The sequence below is a fragment of the Callospermophilus lateralis genome, chromosome 3, assembly GCF_048772815.1.
Source record: "Callospermophilus lateralis isolate mCalLat2 chromosome 3, mCalLat2.hap1, whole genome shotgun sequence".
NCBI classification, from domain to species: Eukaryota; Metazoa; Chordata; class Mammalia; order Rodentia; family Sciuridae; genus Callospermophilus; species Callospermophilus lateralis.
In genome coordinates, this window is record NC_135307.1 from 112,515,975 (window position 1) to 112,539,720 (window position 23,746).

Genomic DNA, 23,746 nt, shown 5'->3' on the forward strand with positions numbered 1-23,746 from the left:
CAGACATATAACACAAAACACAAATGTGCAAACAAACGTACAACACATAAGATAATAATAAAGGCCTTGTAGCTTTACCTAGGTGAAATCTCCATTGCAATGTTTAAAAACTCTATAGTCAAAAAAATAAAACTGATCAGAAAAACATTAACCTAGGTTTGTATGAGCTCAAAAAAAATAAAAATAGAACCTTATGATGTGGAAAAATGCAATAATAAAATAGATATTGAAAAAAGCATCCTTGTTAATCACTGTTGCAGATGTAAGAATGGCCAAGCTGGAGTTCTGGATATCAGCTGTTATGGATTTGAGTCAAATCATCTTCTTTTCGATCTGTAGAAATCGTTTTAGTTAGTCTTTCTGGAATCCAAATCGGCTGCTGTTCTCCCTGTGGAAACACACAAACAGAGCCCCGACTCCAGACAATCACTGGGTCTGGACCTTTCCATTGTCCTGTTAGAATATCTTTCCAAAGAACTTTAGGCTTATGCACATTTTTTGGATACATATGCCTTTCCGCAGCACTAAGTCCTGATGAATCCAAATTTAAAAAGTTTAGAGTAAAAAGGGTTATTTTAAGTTTATCTTTGGGGGATATATACCCCTTTCCAATTTTTAAGATTAACTAGGCTTCTAATGACGCAATCTTTCCTCCGTCATGAAGGCATCTTAACCACCTTCAAATTAACCTTTTAAAGTCTTACAATTATCATCTATACTGTACTTTTAAATGTACTTTTTCACCACCTACAGCTTCACTCTTTTAAACGAGGCTTAGACTCTGTTTAAATCGCTAAATATTAGTTTACATGGCTGCCCTTCAACCAAAGGCCTTTTTTACTCCATTAAGAAGCTTTGTCTCAATCTGCCATGTATAAATATCTTTTTCTTCTTTTTCCTTTCTCAAACTTTTAAAGTAAGTCTAGTTTCCTCAAAATCTTTTAAAATGGCATTTTACAACTTTTTACTTTACCACACAGAGATTATCTCATCTAGAAACATTTCTTTTTCTTTTAATCTTCCATATTAAAATATATTTTCACATCTTCAATCTTTTAATATTTCTTTTCTAGCCATTAACCCTTTTTATAAATTCACATTCTGAAATAACCCTTATAAAATTTCTGAATTAGACAAATTACTCCACTTTAAGAAGATGAAAGACTTTCATGTTTTTTATGATACTATAATACTGTAATTGAAACCCAACTGAAACTTCTTATACTCTTTGTATATAAATTACACATGATAGAATCTTAACACTTAGTAACCTTGTTTCAGCAAAGACATAGACCAAAGCAATATTAAACATTTTTCCATTCACCAATTTATGAAAACACACATAATGATTAAATATATTACCTTATGGAACTTAATAAGTAAAGAGTACTTGATTTCATATTTAGTGGTTGATATTTTAACACTTTAGCTTTGTAAATTAATCAGATGTCTGTAAAAACCAAGATCTTAGACAAGCGTAGTAAACAGAATTAGCAATCTCTTTCTTGTTGAAGAAAAATCCTTCTACAGGATACCATGATGGTCCCATTGATATATTTAATAACTCGTCTTTAAAAAGCCATGGGCTACATTTTTGTATTGTATCAACATATGCCCTAACTGTTCTTGGTCTTACTGGGGTGCCTTTTTTCTCTAACAATTTTTCTCCCTCGCTGGTGAACAACTTCAAACTTTGAGTCAACCATTTTCCCCAGTTTGCCTGAGAAAGTTCTAGGAACAGGCAACTTGAAATAAAAATAAAATAAATTAGAACAAGAACACATTGTTTTTTTAAATGCTCACCCATTCTTTCGCTCTCCTTCAGGGGCTGAACAATTTCACTTACCTTTTCTTCAGATGTTCCTCGTACGGACCGCCAAATGCCGCAGTCTCTCGGCTGGGCACAAATCACGAGTCTCCACACAGCTTGTAGATTCAAACAGCAATTCTTTATTCCCGAACTCACACCGGCCGTCTACAAACACGTTCTGGGGGAATCCAGGTTCTCTGCCCAAATCCAATCCGCCCAAATCCACTCCTGCCTAAATCCACTCCGCATGGGCTTCTGTCTCCCAAAATATACTGTCTGACCCTAAGCACTCAAGAGGAACTCAGCAGCAGGATACGCCCTATTCCAAAAGAGGAACACCCTAATCTCCTATTACTAAACCGCCCTATTCTAAAGGGGAAACACCCTACTCTCCTATTATGCTAAACTGCCCTATTCTAAAGGGGGAACACCCTAAACACGGATCCTGCCCTGGTCCTCGAGCAAGGTCACCTTTCAGAAGTCCTTCCACTAGACAGCATGGGAGTAAGCTGGCAAGGAATTTGTCATACCTACTTGGCTGATGGCTCCCAGCACAGGTTATCAGCTAGTCTAAAATCATAGACTAGATGAATGTTTTCCGTTTGGGTGGAAGTTGTGTTCTTTGGGAGGAATAGCAGATAGAAACGTGGCAGAAAGTGCACATAACTGAGAAATGTTTCTACCAATGTAAGAAAGAAATTACTTCTTTGACCTCAATTATTAAAGATTATAGAATATCCATCTTGGAGTATTTGGGGCTGTTTCCTATTTCCCTAGAAAGGTTGTTTTCCCTAGGAAGGTTTCCCTGGGGTTGTGGCTCAGCAGTAGAGAGCGCTCGCCTAGCACATGAGAGGCGCTGGGTTCAATCCTCAGCACCGCATAATAAATAAGTAAATAAAATGAAGATATTATGTCCAACTGCAACTAATTATATATACAGTATATATTATATATTATAATTAATATAATTATATATAGTTAATATAATTATATATTATATATGGTAATTTATTATTTTATTTTATTTTATTTTTGTGGTGCTAGGGATAAAATGCAGGGCCTCATGCATGCTGATACCACTGAGCTCCATCATCAACCCAAATAATAATTTAAATTCTGTCTTGAAGGAGCAGTTTTTAAAAACATGAATGCAGTAAGCTATATGGTAGAGCCTGTTGCAGGATGAAAACACATTCATATATATTTGATACACATATGTATAAGGGATAAAGAGGGGAAATCAAAGATATAATTTTCTTTTTGCCAAATATTTGTAATTCAGGTTTTAACCTTTGTAAATAATTATACTGCTAAGATCTTAGATTTTTTTTAATATAAATGTCAGTGAAGCTTGATTTCAACTTTTAGATGATGTGTAGTTATGTATAGGAAATATATTTCTATACATTAAGATATATTCTTGAATAATATTCTTTTTCTACTTCAGCTATTTTATTAGCTTAGGTAAATAGAATTTCTGTATTGTAATTTGCATTTACTTCAAAATTTAAAACCAACAGAAAGTATACCTTTTACTCAGCATGTAGTAAGGTCTTAAGTAGGAGGTAAATGAAAGTTCCTACAGGGCTGAAGTTAATTTAATTTAGTAACCTTCCTATTTGTTTAGAAAATTGTACATCTGGGAAATCTTAGCTTAAATCTTATTTAATTTGTATTTATTGCTGATGAAATTTAGTTTCTGGCCAACATATTACTCTGTGGAAAGACAGATCTTATTTGTTTCTTGATTGCTATTCTTATCAACTTTTATGAGATAATAAAAATTACAGAAGCTTAGAGAAAGGTATTCTTTTCAGGGGAATTCTACTGTTTTTTTTTTTTTTTCAGATGAGTTATTTGGGAAAATGTTGACACACTGTATAATATATGTTTAGGAAATATTTTATTAAATGAACAAATATAGGTGAAGATTGCTTCTTTTTTTACTAGCTTAAAAAAAGAGACATAATTTCATCCATTAACATTTTTCTTTGCCTATTGTGAACTCCTATTATGTGGCAGGCACTAAAGTAAGCGTTCATTTCATCTTGCAATACTTTATGAAATAAACTGTATTATATCATATTTACAAATCAGAACATTGAGTTTTGGAAAGATTATCTAGTTTATCCAAGATCTCAGATTCTAAAGCTCAGAATTGACCTATTTAATTAGTTTCTCTGATATTGTCATAGCATTTATAACTCAAAAAATATGGAAATGCATTTATTCTAGATTAATTTTTATCTGTTGTTTTAAAAGACATTTATTGGAGATAATTTACATAGAATAAAATATAATCCCCATTTATAGTATATTGTTCCATGAGTTCTGACAGTACATAGTTGTTTAACTATTACTTTGATCAAAATTTAGAATATTTCCATTGCCCTCCAAAAGACCTCTTGCACCTCTATTGTTACTTCCTTCCAGCCACCAGCTGTTTTCACTTTTTCCAGAATGTCACATAAATGAAATCATATAGTCAGAATACTTTTTATCTGACTTCTGAGAAAAATGTTTTTGAGGGTCATCCATGTTGTTGCAGATATTAATATTAGTTTATAATTAAATTGTAGTCTATTGCATGGGTAAACCACAGTTTATTTATCCAGTCGCCATTTTCTGTACACATGGGTTGTTCCCAGTTTAGGGATTATTATAAATAAATTGTTACAAACATTCATAACCTCATTAGTTTTAGATTTTCTGTGTTAGTATGGCATTTTCTTGAATGACTAGTTACAGTAATCTAAAATATGAAATACCTCATTGAAGACTCTGAGCTCTCAGAACTTGAGGATGAAGAATTTGTTGACCATTTTCAAAATCTGGAGAGTAATGTACACACAATTTGGCATGTTCTAGTAGTAGAAACAAATGATAGAAAATAAAATGCAGTGAAAATGTAGTATAACGAGTGGCAAACACTAGATTAAGAGTTTAAAAATTGGGTTCCAGACCTGCAATCTGGTTTTAGTTTCCAGCTGTGTCTCTTATTAGACTTTTGACAGATTGTGACCTTGTACAAGAAAGAAAAATGGAACCCATGTTGCCACATTCTTTAGGTATATGTATTGTCTTATATAGTAGTCTTCAGAACACCTCTGAAGCACCTAAGAGGTAGATAGTACTAATCTGTGATTCTGTTTAAGCACTGCTTTCATACACATGTATATTCTTGTGCAAGACTAAGGCTCTGTGTCTTATGACTTTTAAAATTATTGTAAACAAGATTCTTGATGAACATCGTCATTCTTGTTTTGCAGGATGGCACCAAACTTGATAAAAGATGTTTCATAAAAGCTTACTGCCAACAACTATTCTATAGAATTTCTTAGGATAGCTGAACCAATTAGTACTGTAAAGTCCCCCTGTGCATAAGCCATGCAAAATAACAACATCATTAGGTCTTTTTTCTGGACTTTCTTAATGAGTGAAGAAATCTTACACAGCTGCAAAAGCCTGGGACTCCTTTCTGAATGAATTTATTTACATAGCATATGCTTAGTTTGACACATTGCTTAGAAGCAAGCAGGAGCTTTTTCATTAAGTACTATACAGCACTTCAAAGAACATTTTAGTTACACTGTAATTGTTAAGCTTTTCTGGATACAAAGCAGCTCTGTGCTCTTTAAAAAAATGTTTTTCCTGTCCTAGTTCTTTATATTATTGCTGCTGGAAGAAAATTAAGTTGAAAACATTTAGAAGTTCTTTTCATAAGCAGAGTTTAGTTTCAAAAGCTAATGCATAATGTTAGTAGTTTGTTTCTGCACAAACCAAGGGCAAATCATTCTGTTCTTTTTTAATTGGTGAGAAAATATATAATTATTTGGAATAATATGATGTTGTCTGATGTAAAGAACTTAGACCTTGAAGCCAGATAGAAGAAGTAAGTTTAAATCCTATGTGCTCCCTAATAATTTTTCTTAAGCAGAATTTAAAAACTACTGTTTTCCTCAACTATTTGCTGGTAATAATAAGAGCTCCTTGTTAGGGTTTGATTTCAATGACTGAAAGTATATATAGCACTTAGCATACAGTAAAACTACTTATTAAATGTTTCCTTTTTCTGTAATCCCCTTCCCCAAAAAGGAACAACTTCCTTTTCCATTCAATCAGTTTTTTTTTTAACCTAAATATGTCTTTTGAAAGTTTGAGAATAGATGAGATAGCAGGATCAACCTCCCTGTGCAGGGTTGATGATGATTTCTAGCCCAAGCTTTGAATTATGGGAATATTGGGTTGCCTCACAGATTACACAATACAATAAATTTGAAAATATTGCTACATACTATAACTAGACATGAGAAATAAGTCCCATTTCAACTTACTACTTATGGGATCCCTACAATGGATAAGATTGTGGTAGGTATTGATACATAAATATGCCCTGCACCTTTAAGGAGCTTAACCTAGAGAAGGACATTAATAGATTCATGATAATTTTAAACCATATTTTGAGAATTTGTGTAATTGAGATATGCATAAAGGAGCTACATAGAGAGTAATTAATTTGTATACTGAGAAAGACTTTCTGCTACTGGAGCTAGTTTCCTTTCAGCATCCATTTTCTCCTTTTTAATAATAGAATCCCAATTTTTTACTTGGTGCATTGCTTGCTGGAACAAAAGGTATTTCCCACTCTCCCTCTAAACTAGGAGTGGCCATATAACTTGAGATTCGGCTATGAAATATCTGGAGTGTTGTGTGAAGCTTCAGGAGTCTCATTAAAGTGAATTGATTGCAGTGAGACATGTTCTTTTGCCCTTGTGCCTTTCTGAGCTACAATACAGACAGACACAAAGGTGAGACTTCAGTAGATTTCTTGGGTTATAGATTGATATTAAAAAAAAAGTGCCCATGACCTTGATGAGCATGTAGCTACATCTAAAGTTACAGACTACCTATTTTGGAGTTTTCTGAGTGAAAATAACAATGACTAGAACATATAATAGTTTATTTTTGATGTATATGTCTAGCAACAAAAACTAGCCCTCACAGATTCAGATAGCATTGTGGGTAGGCATAGGCATCTGACTCTCTCTCTCACCCTACCTTTAGTGCCATTGAAACAACTAAAAATGGCATGCTAGCAGTAGAAACATGGGAAAGTTGGTATTCATGTGCCTATAATATAGAAATATCAAGAAATCTCAAACAGACATAATCTAGAAGGTTTTCTTTCCAAGGTTCATGGTAAAAGAAACTAGAACTCTGAAGAATGGCTGTTTCATCTTTGGCAGGAAGTGTATATAATGAACCTGGGATGTCTTGTAATACAAGATAGCAGGAAAGCCTTCAGAAAACAGTTGGATTTATCAGAGGACTTAGAGGACAACTTGAAGAGATTCACATTGGCTAAAGATAGGATAATTTGAACATTAAAAAGCAATAATAGCAGTAGATTAAAATATATCAAGTATGTTAAAAATCTGTGAGTATATATGTTACTGTTTTTAAAAGCTGTTTTGGAAGTTATTAAGGAGCCAATCCATTATTTTGAAAATTAGTAAAGGAAAGATTCAATCACTAATTCTGTATTTCTTGTATAACTATGTGATCTCAGGGTAACCATGTAGCTGGCAAGGTTTCTTTCCAGAGTATTCCAACTAATATGTTAAGAAGGACTGATAGAACTATTAGCTGAATAGAGAGCTTTATAATGACTGGATTAGACTAATGACCTTGAACACAAGGATAAATCATAACATCACAAAAAGAGACAATTGGACATATACTTCCTGGTGAAATTCACATCTCTCTTATGAAAAACCCTATCTTTATGAAACCTCTAGATCTAGTCTTTGGCTTATAGGAAGTAATGGAGGGATACAATCTAAGATTCTGAAACCATGAAGAAAGAGAAATGTAGCACTTAATACAGGACAAAAGCATACACTCTTAATATGAAGATTTACTTCAGTATTAAAAATTTTAGAAAGCATTTTTTATTTGTAGATTTAAAAATTGGTGGAGTCTGCTGGGCATGATGGCACACATCTGCAATCCCAGCTACTCAAGAAGCTAAGGCTGAAGAATCTACAAGTTCAAGGCCAGCATGGGCATCTTGGTGAGACCCTGTCTCAAAAGAAAACAAAAAGGGCTAAGAATGTAGCTTCATGATAGAGTACTTCCCTATTATACCCAAGGCCCTAGGCTCAATCCCCAGTACCATCAAAAATAAAAATTAAAAATAAATGAAAAGTAGAGTCTATGGAATGAGATGTGGAAAATGAATTCACAGACGGTAGACTGGGGTGAAATGGGGAAAGCTAGCTAATGGAAAGGCATAAATTAAAAGAGTATTACATTAAGAAAATAAGAAACAATAAGAAGGAAACTAAAAAATATAGTATTCAGATAAGAAACAATAGAATAGAAATTGAATATGCAATACCTAAAAATGTACACCAGAAGCAAATTCATGATATTCGATACAAGTTTGAGAAATTTCCCTAAAGTTCAGAGGAAAAGGAGAGAGGAGATAAAAATAAAAATGAAGGAAAATATGGTAGACATGAATAACAAAGAGATCCAATGTATAAAGTTGATATTCTGAAAGAGACAGAACTAACTGAACTGGAACAATTATTAAACACTGTAGGAAAAACTAAGATGAAGGATGACCTGAACCTGAAATTCAAATAGGCTTGTTGCCAAATAGCAGGAACATCTAACGAAAAGAGACTGATAACTAAGCCTAATCTGGTTTAACTTTGTTCTTTCCCTTGTTCAAATAGTCATCATCATCATCAGGCATCCAGGCAGGGAGAAAAACAAGTTAATTACAGGGAATGTAAAACAGACTAACCTTGGGTTCTTCTTATAATTGTATTTTACCACTCTGAATTATTGGCTCAAAGTTAGAATTCAGCTTCACCTAAAACAGTACCTCTTTTTTTTTCTAATTTATTTTAATTAGGTATATATGCCACCAAAATGCATTTTGATTTATTTACACAATTGCAGCACAACTTTTCATTTCTCTGGCTGTATACCATGTAACGGTACACCCTATGTGCAGTCTTACATGAATCTAGAATAATGATGTCCATCTCATTCCACCATCTTTTCTGCCCACCTGTATTCTCCCCACCCTCCCTCCCCTTCACCCAAGTTCCTCCATTTTTCTTATGCCTCCCCGCTCCCCATTTTGGATCAGCATCCACTTATCAGAGAGAACATTTGGCTTTTGGTTTTATGGCATTGGCTAACTTCACTTAGCATGATATTCTCCAACTCCATCCATTTACCTGCAAATGCCATGATTTTATTCTGTTTTAATGCTGCGTAATATTCTATTGTGTATATATACCATAGTTTCTTTATCTATTCATCTCTTGAAGGGCATCTAGGTTGCTTCCATAGTTTAGCTATTGTGAATTAAGCTGCTATGAACATTGCTGTGGCTGTGTTACTACAGTATGCTAATTTTAAGTCCTTTGGGCATAGACCGAGGAGTGGAATAGCTGGGTCAAATGGTTGTTCCTTTCCAAGTTTTCTAAGGAATCTCCATACTGTTTTCCAGATTGGTTGTACCAATTTGCAGTCCCACCAGCAATGTATGAGCATGGCTTTTCCCCCCACATCTTCGCCAACACTTATTGTTGTCTGTATTCTTGATAACTGTCATTCTGATTGGCATGAGATGAAATCTTAGAGTAGTTTTGATTTGCATTTGTCTAATTACTAGAGATGTTGAACATTTTTTCATATATTTGTTGATTGAATGTATATCTTCTTCTGAGAAGTGTGTTTTCGGCTCCTTAGCCCATTTATTGATTGGGTTGTTTGGGGTTAAGTTTTTTGAGTTCTGTGTATATCTTGGAGATTAGTGCTCTCTGTTTGACGTGTATGTGGCAAAAATTTGCTCCCCAAATGTAGGTTTTCTGTTCTCTTCATTGATTGTTTCTTTTGCTGAGAAGAAGCTTTTTAGTTTGATACCATCTCATTTGTTTCTTCTTGATTTTATTTCTTACACTGCATAAGTTAATTTTCTGATTTTTTTTCTTCTACATTTTTGTCTTTCCGTAAAATAGATTAGTATATTGACTGGGCTATTAGTTTGTTCTGAAATATAGTTGCTCCTACAGAAGCAAAACAAATAAATAAATTCTATTACTTAATTCCAATATTCACTAGCTAAGATTACCTAAGTTTTTGTCTGGTCTTGTCAAATATTTTTGTAGACTCATAGATTATTATTGACTAAGTGTAGTTCATCCAATTTCAGGCATCATTCTCAAAGTTTTAACAAATAGGGATGGGAGCCTCCCAGGATGAGTTTTTTTTTGTTATCCCTCTATATTTGTAAATTATGGAGATGCTTAAACATAAAATATAAGCTGTGTACAATGGCGCATGCCTGTTATCCAGTGACTCGAGAGTCGTAAGACAGGAGGATAACAAGTTTGAGGTCAGCCTCTGCAACTTAGTCAGACCCTGTCTCAAAAAACAAAAGGGTCTGGGAGTGGAGCTCAGTGGTAGAAGGCCTCTGGATAAATTCCAGTTATACATGCACAAACACACACACACACAGCACATAAAGTATATGAAATAATATAGTGAACCTCAGTATATCTGTTAGTCAGATTTAGCAGTTATTAACATTTTTTCCAACTTTATTCTATCCTTTACTGCTTTTGTGATCCCTGGATTATGACTCTGTTGGCATTTGAAAGCTTTTTTGTTCTGGCCTGGCAAGGTATCCCAACCCAACACCTAGAATTATCCATTTCTCATAAGAAGTCTCAATTGCTTTTAGTAAGGAATGGTGTCAGATACAAATAGCAGCTTAAGGGTTGCTGAAAGTTTTTAAGTCTTAATTTTTCTTTATAAAGATAACCTTGTTTGGGCTGGGGATGTGGCTCAAGTGGTAGCACGCTTGCCTGGCATGCTCGGGGCGCTGGGCTCGATCCTTAGCACTGCATAAAAAAATAAAATAAAATAAAGATGCTGTGTCCGCCGAGAACTAAAAAATAAATTAAAAAAAAAAAAAGATAACTTTGCTCTATAATCAGAGTTACTCTCATTTGAGTAGTGGCAAAAAGATACTTCTCAAAGATGGAACAAAAAACTATATTTCTATTTTAATTGGTCAAAATGTTAGTAGGCATAGTTGATACATTATTCAAATATTGACATGTTAGTGGTTTTGGTAAGGGATTTTTAAAAAGTAAATACCATTTAGCATTATCAGTTTGCCTTCTACTACAGTATCCTCAGTTTGTAAATACATGACCTTTGAAGCTTTGCTTGTACTGCATCATGGTTTTTGAGCATTTAACACATTTTCTCATCTAATAATACAAGTAATAAAATACATTACAGATTGGATATCCTTAATCTAAACATTTGAAATCCTGGGACAAGGGATGTAGCTCAGTGGTAGAGTGCTGGCCTAGCAAGCATGAGGCCTTGAATTCAACCCCCAGCACTGGGAAGAAAAATTTAAAAAGAAAAAAACAGAAGTCCTAAATGCTTCAAAATGTAAAATGTTGAACACTGATATGATGCCTCAAGTGGAAATTCCATACCGTGAAACTGCTTCATGCACAAAATCATTTAAAATATTATATAAAATTACCTTCAGGCTTTGTGTATAAGATCAATATTAAACATAAATGAATTTTGTGATTATATTTGGGTCCCACGCTCAAGATAATGTCATTATGTTTATGCAGATATCCCAAAATCTGTAGAAATCCTAAACACTTCTTGGCCCAACCATTTTGGATACTCAACCTGGATTGAATTTTCAACTTTTAAAATCTGTTTATGATTTTCAATACAAACCAAATCCTTCTTTCTTTCCCTCCTAATATCGCACTGAAATAAAATCTATGGAAATATTTAGTAAACCAAGAATAGTAAATAGGAAGACTACCAAAGAATGATAGTTGGGCAGATTTCTGGACCTTTGTTGGGCACCAGAAGGGCCAACTGTACCTTCTCTTTGCCTCCCCATACTTCTTCCATCCCTGCATTTGGACTAGAGTTTGCTGGCATGAATCCAGGTAAAACACCAGGGAGATTTTCTTTAGAGAAATTGGGAAAGACTATGGGCTTCTAAAGTGCATGTACGTTCCCAGAACAAAAGAAAAAAAGCCATCTTTGGTCTAGCATTTAGGTCTGTTGTCCTCCCACCCACTCCTCCTAGATGAACACTGCTGCTGTCAGCTTGTGCCCAGCCCACACAGAGTTCTCTCTCCTTTTATCCCTTTCAGGAGAACAATCTGGAAAAAACAACAACAACAAAAACAGACCATCTTCACAATAAGAAATGAAACCTATGTTGACTAATGTCATTTTGTCTTAAATATAATTGAGTAACCAAAGATTACTAGGCAAGTGAGGAAAGCAAATGGCATGAAAAAGACAAAATAACCAAAAAAAAAATTGCCATTTTGAAAAATTACCAGTGGAGAAAAATAGAAGTAATCATAGAGAACTTTATTTTTTAAAAAGAACTTGTAATATACTCAGAGATGCAAGGAGATACCACATCCAATAAACAAGAATAGAAGGGCACAAGTTTTCAAATTGAAAGGGCTCGGCAAGTGCAGAAGTAGAGAATCAAACATTATACTATGGCACAGTCTCTTAAAGCTGCAGAATTCCTAGGATAAACTGATTCAGAAGGAAGTTATGTACGTAGTGACAGTTAAAATCAAACCTCTCATCAGTAAGCGTTAATGCTTTAAAACAGTTAAGTATTGCCTACAGCATTTTGAAAGAAAATAATATGCAACCAAGGAATTTGTATCCTGCCAAAATACTGAAAGTAAAGTTGTTTTTAGACAGTTGTGGCTCAAGGTTCACCTTCTCTTGGAATTAAAAGAAATGAGTGAGGTACATATTCACTGTCAGCTCTCTTAAGAAACCAAAAGTCACCATTTGATTTTTCATTAAATACTTCCATTTAAAATATATATATATATATATATATATATATATATATATATATATATATATATATATATCATTTTAAAATATATATATATATCATTGCTGCTAAAAAGGTTTATTGTGGGAAAAATTCAAAGAAAGTTATAGAATAAAATAAATAGTTGCGGATTCACACTACACAATAAATTACAGAGTGACTGTGACAAATATCAATCAAACTCCTGGCTCCCCTCTCAGCAGGCTGAGGTGTTCCTTATATTACACACATAACTAACACAATTTCTCATGTTTCCCAGTGACATCTGCATTGTGATCCTGACTGGCTGGTACAGCATATGGCCAGCAAGACCAACAGCATCAAATTCTCCTCCCATCAGGACTGCAATGACATCATCTTGCTTAAATTTAAAAGCATCATTCTGACTGCTAAGTTGAGAATAGACTCGGGGTAGAATAGTATGGCAGGGGTAGAAGCAGAGACCAGTTTTGAATATCACTGAAGTATTTATTCTAGGTGAAAAATGACAGTGGCTCTGACAAAGTGGTAATAGTGGAATTGGTGAAATGAAGTCAGATTTCGGATATAGTTTGAAAGTAGAGTCAACAGGATTTCCTGACTGACTGGATATTGAGTGAGCAAAAGAGGAGTCAAAGTTTTTAGTTTAAGCTGTAGAAAAAAGAGGAGCAAATTGAGGGAAAAGATTAGGAGTTAAGTTTGGTGAGCTACATTTCAGAATTCTATTTGATCTCAGTAAAGATACCAATTACTTGAATATATGAACCTGCAGTTCCAATGAAAGGTCTGACCTAAATATAGAACTTGGGGATAGTCAGCATAGAAATTGTATTTAAAAGCATGAGGTTGGGTAGGATCACCTAGGGGCTAATAGAGAGAAAGAAGTCTGAGGGCTGGAACCCTAAGGCTTTCTAACATTTACAGCATCAGGGAGGTAAGAAGGAAGCCTCCAGCAAGACCAAGGAAAAGCAAACCTCTGTGGGATATAAGGAGAACCAAAAAAGAATGGTACCTTAGAAACCATGGGAAGAAAGTGTTTCAGGAAGGAAAAATTATTGACTTTTCTACTACTGAGAGGTCAAAGTAGGATGAGCACTAAAAATTCACTGTTAGGTTTGGCAACACGGATGTCACTGTTTTCCTTGTAAAGGTCTGTTGTTTTTCAGGCAGCTAAGATATTAGGGCATAAGTACTAAAATTGTTTGGTTTTGACTACTTAAAAAATGGAACTATAAGATGTTTCTTTTGGCTTAGGAGGCATTTTGAAAAATTACCAAGACAGCAAGGGAACACAAACTAAGAAAATTTGGATATCTCTGCTTTAGAGGATTATGTTAACTTTGTATTTTACCATAGAGGGAGTACCTCTTAACTCTTGTTTGTTCCTGCTGAAAGTTTGAGTTAGTAATTTTAAATCTCATCAGATTGCTTGCATTTAATAATCCTAATGTTGTTGAACATTTTTAAAATGAAGAAAATGTTATCTTATGAAATATCAATATTTACATCTTTGCATGCATTTTTCTTCTTGCCTCCATAGGTATGGTCTGAATATGCGTTGCTTGGCAGCTCGGGTCAACTATAAGACTTTGATTATCATCTGTGCACTCTTCACTTTGGTCACAGTACTTTTGTGGAATAAGTGTTCCAGTGACAAAGCAATCCAGTTTCCACGGCACTTGAGTAGTGGCTTCAGAGTGGATGGATTAGAGAAAAGAGCAGCAGCATCTGAGAGTAACCACTATGTGAACCACATGGCCAAACAGCAATCTGAGGAGGCATTCCCTCAGGAACAGCAGAAAGCACCCCCTGTCGTTGGGGGCTTCAATAATAATGGGGGAAGCAAGGTGTTAGGACTCAAATATGAAGAAATTGACTGTCTCATAAATGATGAACACACAATTAAAGGGAGACGAGAGGGGAATGAAGTCTTTCTTCCATTCACTTGGGTAGAAAAATACTTTGATGTTTATGGAAAGGTGGTTCAGTATGATGGCTATGATCGGTTTGAATTCTCTCATAGCTATTCCAAAGTGTATGCACAGAGAGCCCCTTATCACCCTGATGGTGTATTTATGTCCTTTGAAGGCTACAATGTGGAAGTCCGAGACAGAGTCAAGTGCATAAGTGGGGTTGAAGGTTGGTATCTATTTGCTCCACTTGTATTTTCTAGACTGATTTTGTTGAGATACCATCATACCTGAATATAGGACTATTCCATTAACCTTCCTCAGAATCTTAAGATTCTCACAAGTAAGGTCAAAACATAGCAGAAATTTTGCTTTAAAATACACCATTATTAAACTATGAGAGGAGATAAGAAAGGGAGAGAGCATCCCTTGGATCCCTCAATTTCCCGGTGTTGTCCTGTTACCTTATTAGACAGGTCTCTGGAAGGACGTTTCAAGTCCTCAGGATAAGACAGTACACAGACACTGAACTTATACCAAACTCCTGTAGTCTGTGGGTGCTATCTTTCATTGTCTTTAGAAACCTGAAGCAGTTGTTGTTCCTGAGGGGTTATTAGTACATTTTGGAATTTGCTTTCAAACCTAGGAATTGACAAGAGGAAATTAAATTTGACGTTGACATATATAATTTGAACAGGGGAAACAATGTATTTTGAGATTGGTTCAGGTTTTATCTCACTTTCCTCATTTGGTTATACAGTGATTTTAATATAATTTCAATTTTAATATTAAACTTTAATATGAATTTATTAAAATCATGTTGAAACTACTTTTAACTTTATATTTTTGCTTTGAAAAGAAGTTTGTGGGGCTGGGGTTGTGGGTCAGTGTAGAGTGCTTGCCTTGCGTGCTTGGGGCACTGGGTTCAATCCTCGGCACTACATAAATCAATAAAATAAAGATATTGTATCCATCTACAACATTAAAAAGATGAAGAAGTTTGTGCTTACCAGATAACTCTGCAGATATCTTCAGACTCCCTTAGGTCAAAAGTATATTTAGCCATTGTCTCCGAAGTTAGTGGTGTACATCAAATTGGAAATTGGAGTCTACATATTCTGCATATTCTGATGCAGGTGTTTTCCTATTTATATGATATCTTTTTTTGTACTGTGTATTAAACCCAGGGATGCCTAACCACTGAGTCCTTTTTATTTTGAGACAGGGTTGCTTAGTCTCGCTAAGTTGCTTAGAGCCTTGCTAAGTTCTGAGGCTGGTTTTAAACTTAAGATCCTCCTGCCTCAGCCTCTTGAGTCGCTAAGATTACAGATGTGTACTACTGCATCTATCTAATTTTTTTTAGATAATATATTTACCAAAGATTAGAAGAGGGAAGGGAACAAATTTACCTATACTATATTCTTACTACCCCAAAATAATCATTATCATTTTTGTCAATTTACTGGAGATCTTTATATTTTCTCATAAACTTTAACATAGTTTTAATGATACTTACTATCTAATAATTCAGGAAAGTAGTAATTTGTTATAGATTTCAAAGATATCCATGGCCAAATCAGTAGATGCTTAGATTCTAAAGAAAAAGTAAAAAACACCCAGAGCCAATGTAACCATTATTAATATTTTGATGTGTTTTTTTCTGATCTGTTGTTGTGAATATACATTTTAAACAAATTGGGATCATACTGCATAGTCATTTTTTTCTATTGCTGTTTCAATTTATTATAATTATAGTATTTCTCCTTATAATTAAATATTTATTGGACATTTCAATGTCTAACATTCCATAGTAAGGACATTTCATGATATATGTAATATATGAGATCCTTCTGTTTTGTTGGATACTTAGGTCATTTCCAAATTTTCTGCTATTGTAAATAATGTTACAGACCTTATTGTTAATTTTTATTGCTATTTGAATTATATTCTCAGAGTTATATATTCCTTCTAGAGAATATAATTAACCACATGTCAGATTAAACTTTTGATATGTTTTGTCAAACAGTTTTCCAAAAAGGTAGTAGCCCTCCTCATGTTTCCAGTAGCATCATAAGAGGGTGCTCTTGTCTCAAATTCCATCATGGAACATTGTTTTTAATCTGTTATTTACAAAAAGACCTTATAGTTTTCTTCCTTTAACAACTGTGAGGTCAAGTATCATTCCTGTGCTACTAACCATGTTTTCATGTTTTTTCCCTCGTTTTTTCTAATGCAATTAGTAGGGTTTTTAAAACAGGTATTTATAAGAACTTTGTATTTATTATATACTAAGAGTAGCAATACTTTGTTGCATTTGTTATAGATACTTTCTTCAATTCGCTTATCTTTTAATTATGATTTATTAGTTTTAGAAGATTTTAGTTCTGTTTATTAAACATAAATTTCTTTGAACTTTGTGACTTCTTCATTTTATGCTTAGAAAGGCATTTGCTATACCAGGATTTTATTTTTATTTTCTTTAATAATTTTATAGTTTCGTTATTTTTCTTTTTTAGTTTGTTGTTGTTGTTTTTGTTTTGCAGTTCTAGGGACCAAACCCAGGCCTCAAACATGATGGGCAGGTGCTCTATACTACTAAGCTATACCACCCTCAGCCTCTCATTTAACTTTTTTAGTCCAGTTAAATTAATTTTTATTTTGAAAAATGGTATAAGTCAGGTACTAGTTTTAGATTTTTTTCCCCCAACATGTTTCAAATGATCTTTTCTCCTGATTTATGAATTCAGGCTTTATCATTATACTAAATTCTTATAAATACTCTGGAGGATGTTACTTCCATTGGGAAATCTCAGTTTTATGCCAGTTATACATTAGTATAGACTAATATATATGAGTTTATATAAACCTACCTTTTATTAAGTGATAGTTCTGCTTTAATGGGGGGGCGGTCTGTCTCTTGAAAAGAGTATATAGATGTTTAACAATTTATTTATATCCTATATAGTCCCTGTATTAATCCGTCTTTTGTTGCTATGAAAAAATACCTGAGGCCTGGTACTTTCTAAAGAAAAGAGATTTATTTAGCTCTTAGTTTTGGAGGCTAAAACTCAAAACAGCCTTTGTTGATTTTGGCCCTATCACATCATGGATGGCATCAGAGAGATATGACAGTAAGAGGACCAAATGGAAGCCAGAGCATAGGAGGAGCCAGGCTTACTCTTTAACGAGAACCCTCTCATGAAAACTAACCAGAGTCCCAAAAGCAGTACATTAATTCTTTCTGAGAGCACCACCTTCAGTGTCCTAATTATTTCCCACTAAGTCCTACTTCTTAAAGATTCTGTCACCTCTGACATTCATAAAACTGGGGATCAAGTTTCCAACACATGAAACATTGGGGGACACGCTTATGCCATATTGAATCCATAGCAATCATTAGTTTCTTAAATATTATTTTGAAACTGAATTAAAACACATGCAATTATGTAGATTCCCAGTCTCTGCTGTGCCCATCAGATGTTTGTTCATTCATTTTAGAACCACAGTATTCTATGCAGTGTATTCTTGGAGTTCCCATGTAGGAAATTACTAAATTAAAGACTAATACCAAACATCTAAAAAATTTTGTAAGAAATTTATTAATAAATTATCTCAAGAGTCAATGGTCAAATATAGAACTTTAACTCAATTTTTAAAAACACTCCTTAGAAATTAATTTTTAGCAAGAAGGATATAAAAAAATTGAAGCACTTGTTTTGTATCTTATGTTGCCTAGTCATAACTATCTTTTTAAGCAAATATTTTAACCATCAGATGACATACTTAGTTCTCAGACCACACTTTGACATTGGAGAGAGAGATGAGGAAATAGAAAGCAAGCGTTAAAATTTCAGGCTTAGTATTTAGAATAAAATCTTGGTGACATCTTCATACTTCTAAATTATACAAAATTTGAATGTACGAAAGACAATTATGAAACATGGTATCTGTGGCAAAAATAGACATTTGAAAGAGTCCTTAAAAGGTAATTGATAATGTTAAATTGCTCTCTCAACAAATAATGAGTGAATGAATAATTTTATCTGGTTAATTTACTAATTTTCTAGTAATTATGAAAGCAGTATAAAAAGCTCAATAGTTGCTCATAACCCTAAAACATTCCCCAGAAGTAAAATCCTATTCATTTTGTTTCTCTTTTTATAGGGGTGCCATTATCTACACAATGGGGACCTCAAGGCTATTTCTACCCAATCCAGATTGCACAGTATGGGTTAAGTCATTACAGCAAGAATCTAACTGAGAAACCCCCTCACATAGAGGTGTATGAAACAGCAGAAGACAGGGACAGAAACATCAAACCTAATGACTGGACTGTGCCAAAGGGCTGCTTTATGGCCAGTGTGACTGATAAATCTAGATTCACCAATGTTAAACAGTTTATTGCTCCAGGTAAGTTATGTACTATATATGTCGGCTAATTTTATGTTAATCCATAGCACCTGGTATTCCTTTAAAATTTTAATATGGGTTTTAAAAACATATATCAGACCTTTAATATTACATAAGTAAATAAACAAATGCTGTCACCTAAGTGAAATCTCCAAAGAATGAACATCTAGGAAAAAAAAAAAGTTATTGCTGGATACGGAAGTACACACCTGTAATTCCAGAAACTTGGATGGCTGAGGCAGGAAGATCACAATTTAGCAAAACCTTGTCTCAAAGTAAAAATAAAAAGGGTAATGGATGTAACTCAGTGGTAGAGCACTACTAGGTTCAATCCCCAGTACTGGGAGGGGAAAAAAAGGAGTTATAAAAAGGAATATTTACTACGTGAAAAGCTAAGCCATAGACTAAAAACATCCAGATTATGGGACTGGGGATATAGTTCAGTGGTAGAGCTCTTGCTTAGCATGTCCCAAGTCATGGGTTCAGTCCCCACCATCATACACACACACAAGCGAGATCACTACAGTGTGTACCTCCAGGGTCTATAGCCTGTAAGATTGAAGCTCCATGGTTTTGGTTTGGTTTGGTTTGGTTTGGTTTGGTTTGGTTTTTGCATTGCTGGGGATTGAACCAGGGCTTTGCACATGATAGGTAAGCACTGTACATTGAGCTTCACCCCCAGGATCCCTTGGTTTATTTTAATATTTCAGTATAGTTTGTGTAGTTTATATTCGTTTGCAGTTTATTATGCACCAAGACAGAAACTGTTTTATGGAAAGACCCATCCTTTCCTTTGTATATTTTTTACCATTAGCATTTCATTTTTTCAAGAAAATGTAGCATTACCAAATAGACATGTTCCCTTATTGAATTCTGTTAATGTACTAAATTATCTCAAACTTCATATAAAACCATTTTCATTAATAAAATCACTTATAAAATCAAATTAACTTTATGCAACATTTCCCCTTTTACTAAGACAGTCTCATTAATTAGAATGTAATGTATTTTTCTGCACTAATCAATATCCATGAGAATTAATGACTCCATTACTTAAAAAGACAATGAAATAATCTCAGCACCTCTGGCTTAATTCTCGATGGGGAAATGTTGTCAAGATCAGAACTTCCCCACTCCCGCTAACCTTGCAGTCAGTAAATAAAAAGAAATGAAAAGTTTTAAGACCTCTTCTATATTCTCTCCTTGTCTTTTATTGATGACTGTGTAATTCATAGACCTTGAAAGCCACAATATAAATCTACTCATTCTAGATGGCCTTAAGTAATGGATTTATGAGTGCTTAATGCAGTGCAAATAATGGATGACCTTTAGTTTTTATTCTGTGACTAGAACTTCTTTTTTCCCAGGGTACTCTGTGATATTCCAGTACATGGAGCATCTTTGCTTATTATTAAACAACAGGCTTGGCTGGATGAGAAGTTGCAAGAAAATGTTTTAACAATGTTTAGCTTGGGTTATTGCAGTGGGGAATGTTACACTAAGCAAAAGAACATTAGCTTCAGGCGCACCCAAGGAGCTTAGTTTTATGTTCCTTAATAATGTGGTTTAGATTAGGGTGGAAAATCACAACCCTTGTCTTGATCTCCTCAAATGTCTGGGAGTTTTTCTTAAAACAATCTTCTGAACTCATTCTATTTAGAGTAGCAGATTTCATTGTACACTTTTAGGTGCCCTGGGAAATGCAGAAGATAGATTCTCACATCCTACTTGGGGGAATCTTCATTTTAGCTCTTTATTCTATGGCCAGTAGCTTAAGATAAACCACTTCCTAACATAGCTATAAGCATAGAGAGGAAGGATCTCCGTGACAGCTACTCTGCCAGTGGAACACACCTACTCAGAGTTGGCACTTCCTGGTGATTAAGTGTGCTAGTTGAGAGTGGCATGCAGGTTTTGATACCCTGGGTGTACTATAGTTACATACTACAAGTCTGAGAGGGAATGAAGTTGAGTTACTACTCAGCAGAGCAGGATAAGGGAATCAAAGAGGTGTGAGAGATGAGGCTTTTTAGAAGACAGAGAGTTCATGGGAGATGAATTCAGAGAGTCACTGTTGAGAAGAACTTTGGACTGGTATCTTAAAGCATATGCCTAAGTGAAGTAAGATTTTGGAAGACCAGGAGCTGAATGGTGTCAGCCTTTTATTTTTACTTTCTTTTCCTTGAAATTTTTTGCCTGAAATGGAATAAAATCATCTAGAGTAAACAACCATTATATGAGTCTGCAACGTATTTTTTATTGTTATATTTGATGAATAATGTTTTTTCTTCCTAACTTTAAAATGGAACAAATTTAAGCTTTGGACCCGTTCTATTCTATTAATTTAGTTTTTCCTTACCCAAAACACTCTATGTTTCATTTCTAGGAACTCACTTTCCCCTCCTATCTCTATAGTCATTCTTTTTTAGGCTACTTGTGAGCTTCTCTTCTGCCTGGATCCTCATCTCCGTGTTCTTCAAGGTTCTAAGTAAGGCCTAATTCTCAATCCACATAGTAAGCCTATTGATTAAATGAATGAATATTAAGTTTGCATTCTGTATGAAAACATTGATTTTTTTTCAGCTTTATGAGTAATAATTGAAAAATAAAATTGATTATATTTAAGGCATACAGTGTGATGCTTTGATATACATTTATATATATCTTTATAAGTTTATAATACATTTATAAATTATCTTGTGAATTTATTGCCACAGTCAAGTGAGTTAACACACCCATCACCACATAGTTACCTTTTTTGTGCACATGTGGTAGTGAGAACATCAAAGATCTCTCCCAACACATTTTAAGTATTTGATATGGTATCATTATCTAAAGTCATCATACTGTACATTAGATGCCAAGAACTTATCCATTTTATAACTGAAAGCTGATATCATATCCTTTGACCAGTATATCTCTACTTCCTCCACCTCCCAGCCCACAATAACCACCATTGTACCATCTGAGTTCAACTTTCTTAGATCCAGATATAGTAAATGTCTTTCTCTGACTTACTTCACTAGCATTATTCCCTCAAAGTTCATCTATGTTGTTGCAAATGGCAGAATTTATTTCTTTTTATGACTGAATGATATTCTACCAGACATACACATTATCCACTCATCCATCACTGCACACTTAGGTTTTTTCTGTTTCTTGGCTGTTATGAATAATCCTGAAGTGAACATGGGAATTCAGATATCTCTGAGATATGGATTTAATTTCCTTTGGGTATGTACCCAGAAGTGGAATTGCTGTCTCGCATAGTAGTTCTATTTTTAATTTTTTGAGGAACCTCGATGACTGCCAATTTATATTCCCATTTAGAGTATGCAAGAGTTCCCTTTTTCTCCATATCCTCACCAATACTTTGTTAATTTTGTCTTTTTGATGATAGCCTTTCCAACAAGTATGAAATGATATTTCATTATGGTTTTGATTTACATTTCCCTGATGATTAGGGATGTTGAGCACCTTTTTGTGTATCTTTTGGCCATCAGTATATCTTCTTTAGAAAGATATTTATTCAGGTCCCTTGCCTATTTTTTAATTATTTAATTTTTTCTATTGAGTTACAAAAGTTTCTTATATACTTTAGCATATTAACCCCTTATCAGATATATGTTTTACAAATATTTTTTCCTATTCTGTAGGCCACCTTTTCATTTTGTTGATTGATCCCTATTCTGTGGGAAAATGTAGTTTGACATAGTCCCAGATGTTTATTTTTGCTGCTGTTTGTGCTTTTAGTGTCACCCCCCCCCCCAAAAAAAAATCATTGACAAGATTAGCACCTACCTCCCTAGCACCTACCCACTCCCTCCCTCCCCTCCTTCCTTTGTTTTCTCAAGTATGTACATGTACCCCATATACCAGATAAAGCTACAGTAACTCGTAGGAATGACTGCTCAGAAAAACTAGGGTCATAGGTTTCAAACAATAGAAAAATCAGAACTTTCTTTTAGTAGATTTGAAGCAGGAGTCTTCAGATAATTTCCAGGAGCTTTCAGAACCTTACCATCCCACTTGCTACCATTCAAATCCTCCTGATGATGTTGGCAGGTTATTTAACCTCCTAGGTAGCGCTATAAAATGAAAATTAAAAGACCTGTTTAATAGAATTACTGTGAAGAATGCAGAGTTGTTGGTTGCTTTAATTTGTGGATTTTCTCCATCACTTCTCCTATATATGACTCAGTAACTCCCTCTGCTGGTGGTAATATTTTAGGAAAATTAATCATGAATTTTTTCAAAGGTCATACCATGACATCATTCATTCCTGAATTCTTTGGACTGATCTGGTATATGAAGACATAATAAGGTGATTTATTTAACCGTGTAATTTTATTACATTTTTATATATAAATTGAGAATTAGAACAGAATTCTGGGAGGAAATGGATTCTTCAGTTTCCTCTCATTTATACTTCCAAAGATGGGTCATTCAGTTTCTTATCCAGTTTGGCTAGAATAGATGTCAGAGTTAAAAATATTGTCTGATGAATGAGACATTACCCTAAGAATGAAAAAATAAGGAGCACTCAGGATAGTCTGCTCTGCAGAATATAATTTAATTCTGAGTGATTCATAAGTCAGTTCAGAACCCAGCAGTGTTTCAGGAATATTGTGCTGAGCTTCAGATTCTGTTTCACTCTGGAAGCAAGAAAATGCTAGTTAGGGAAGAAAG

General features: G+C 34.3%; 1 protein-coding gene across 1 annotated transcript in view; it reads left to right on the plus strand.

Moving 5' to 3' along the window:
- The window catches only part of Glce (glucuronic acid epimerase), a 111,844-nt gene that overhangs the window by 81,884 nt on the left and 6,214 nt on the right, over positions 1–23,746 (plus strand). The window contains exons 2-3 of the mRNA XM_076851008.1: positions 14,278–14,876; positions 18,812–19,057. Coding sequence (XP_076707123.1) covers positions 14,291–14,876; positions 18,812–19,057 — 832 coding nt within the window. The 5' untranslated portion in view covers positions 14,278–14,290. The remainder of the gene's footprint in view (positions 1–14,277; positions 14,877–18,811; positions 19,058–23,746) is intronic.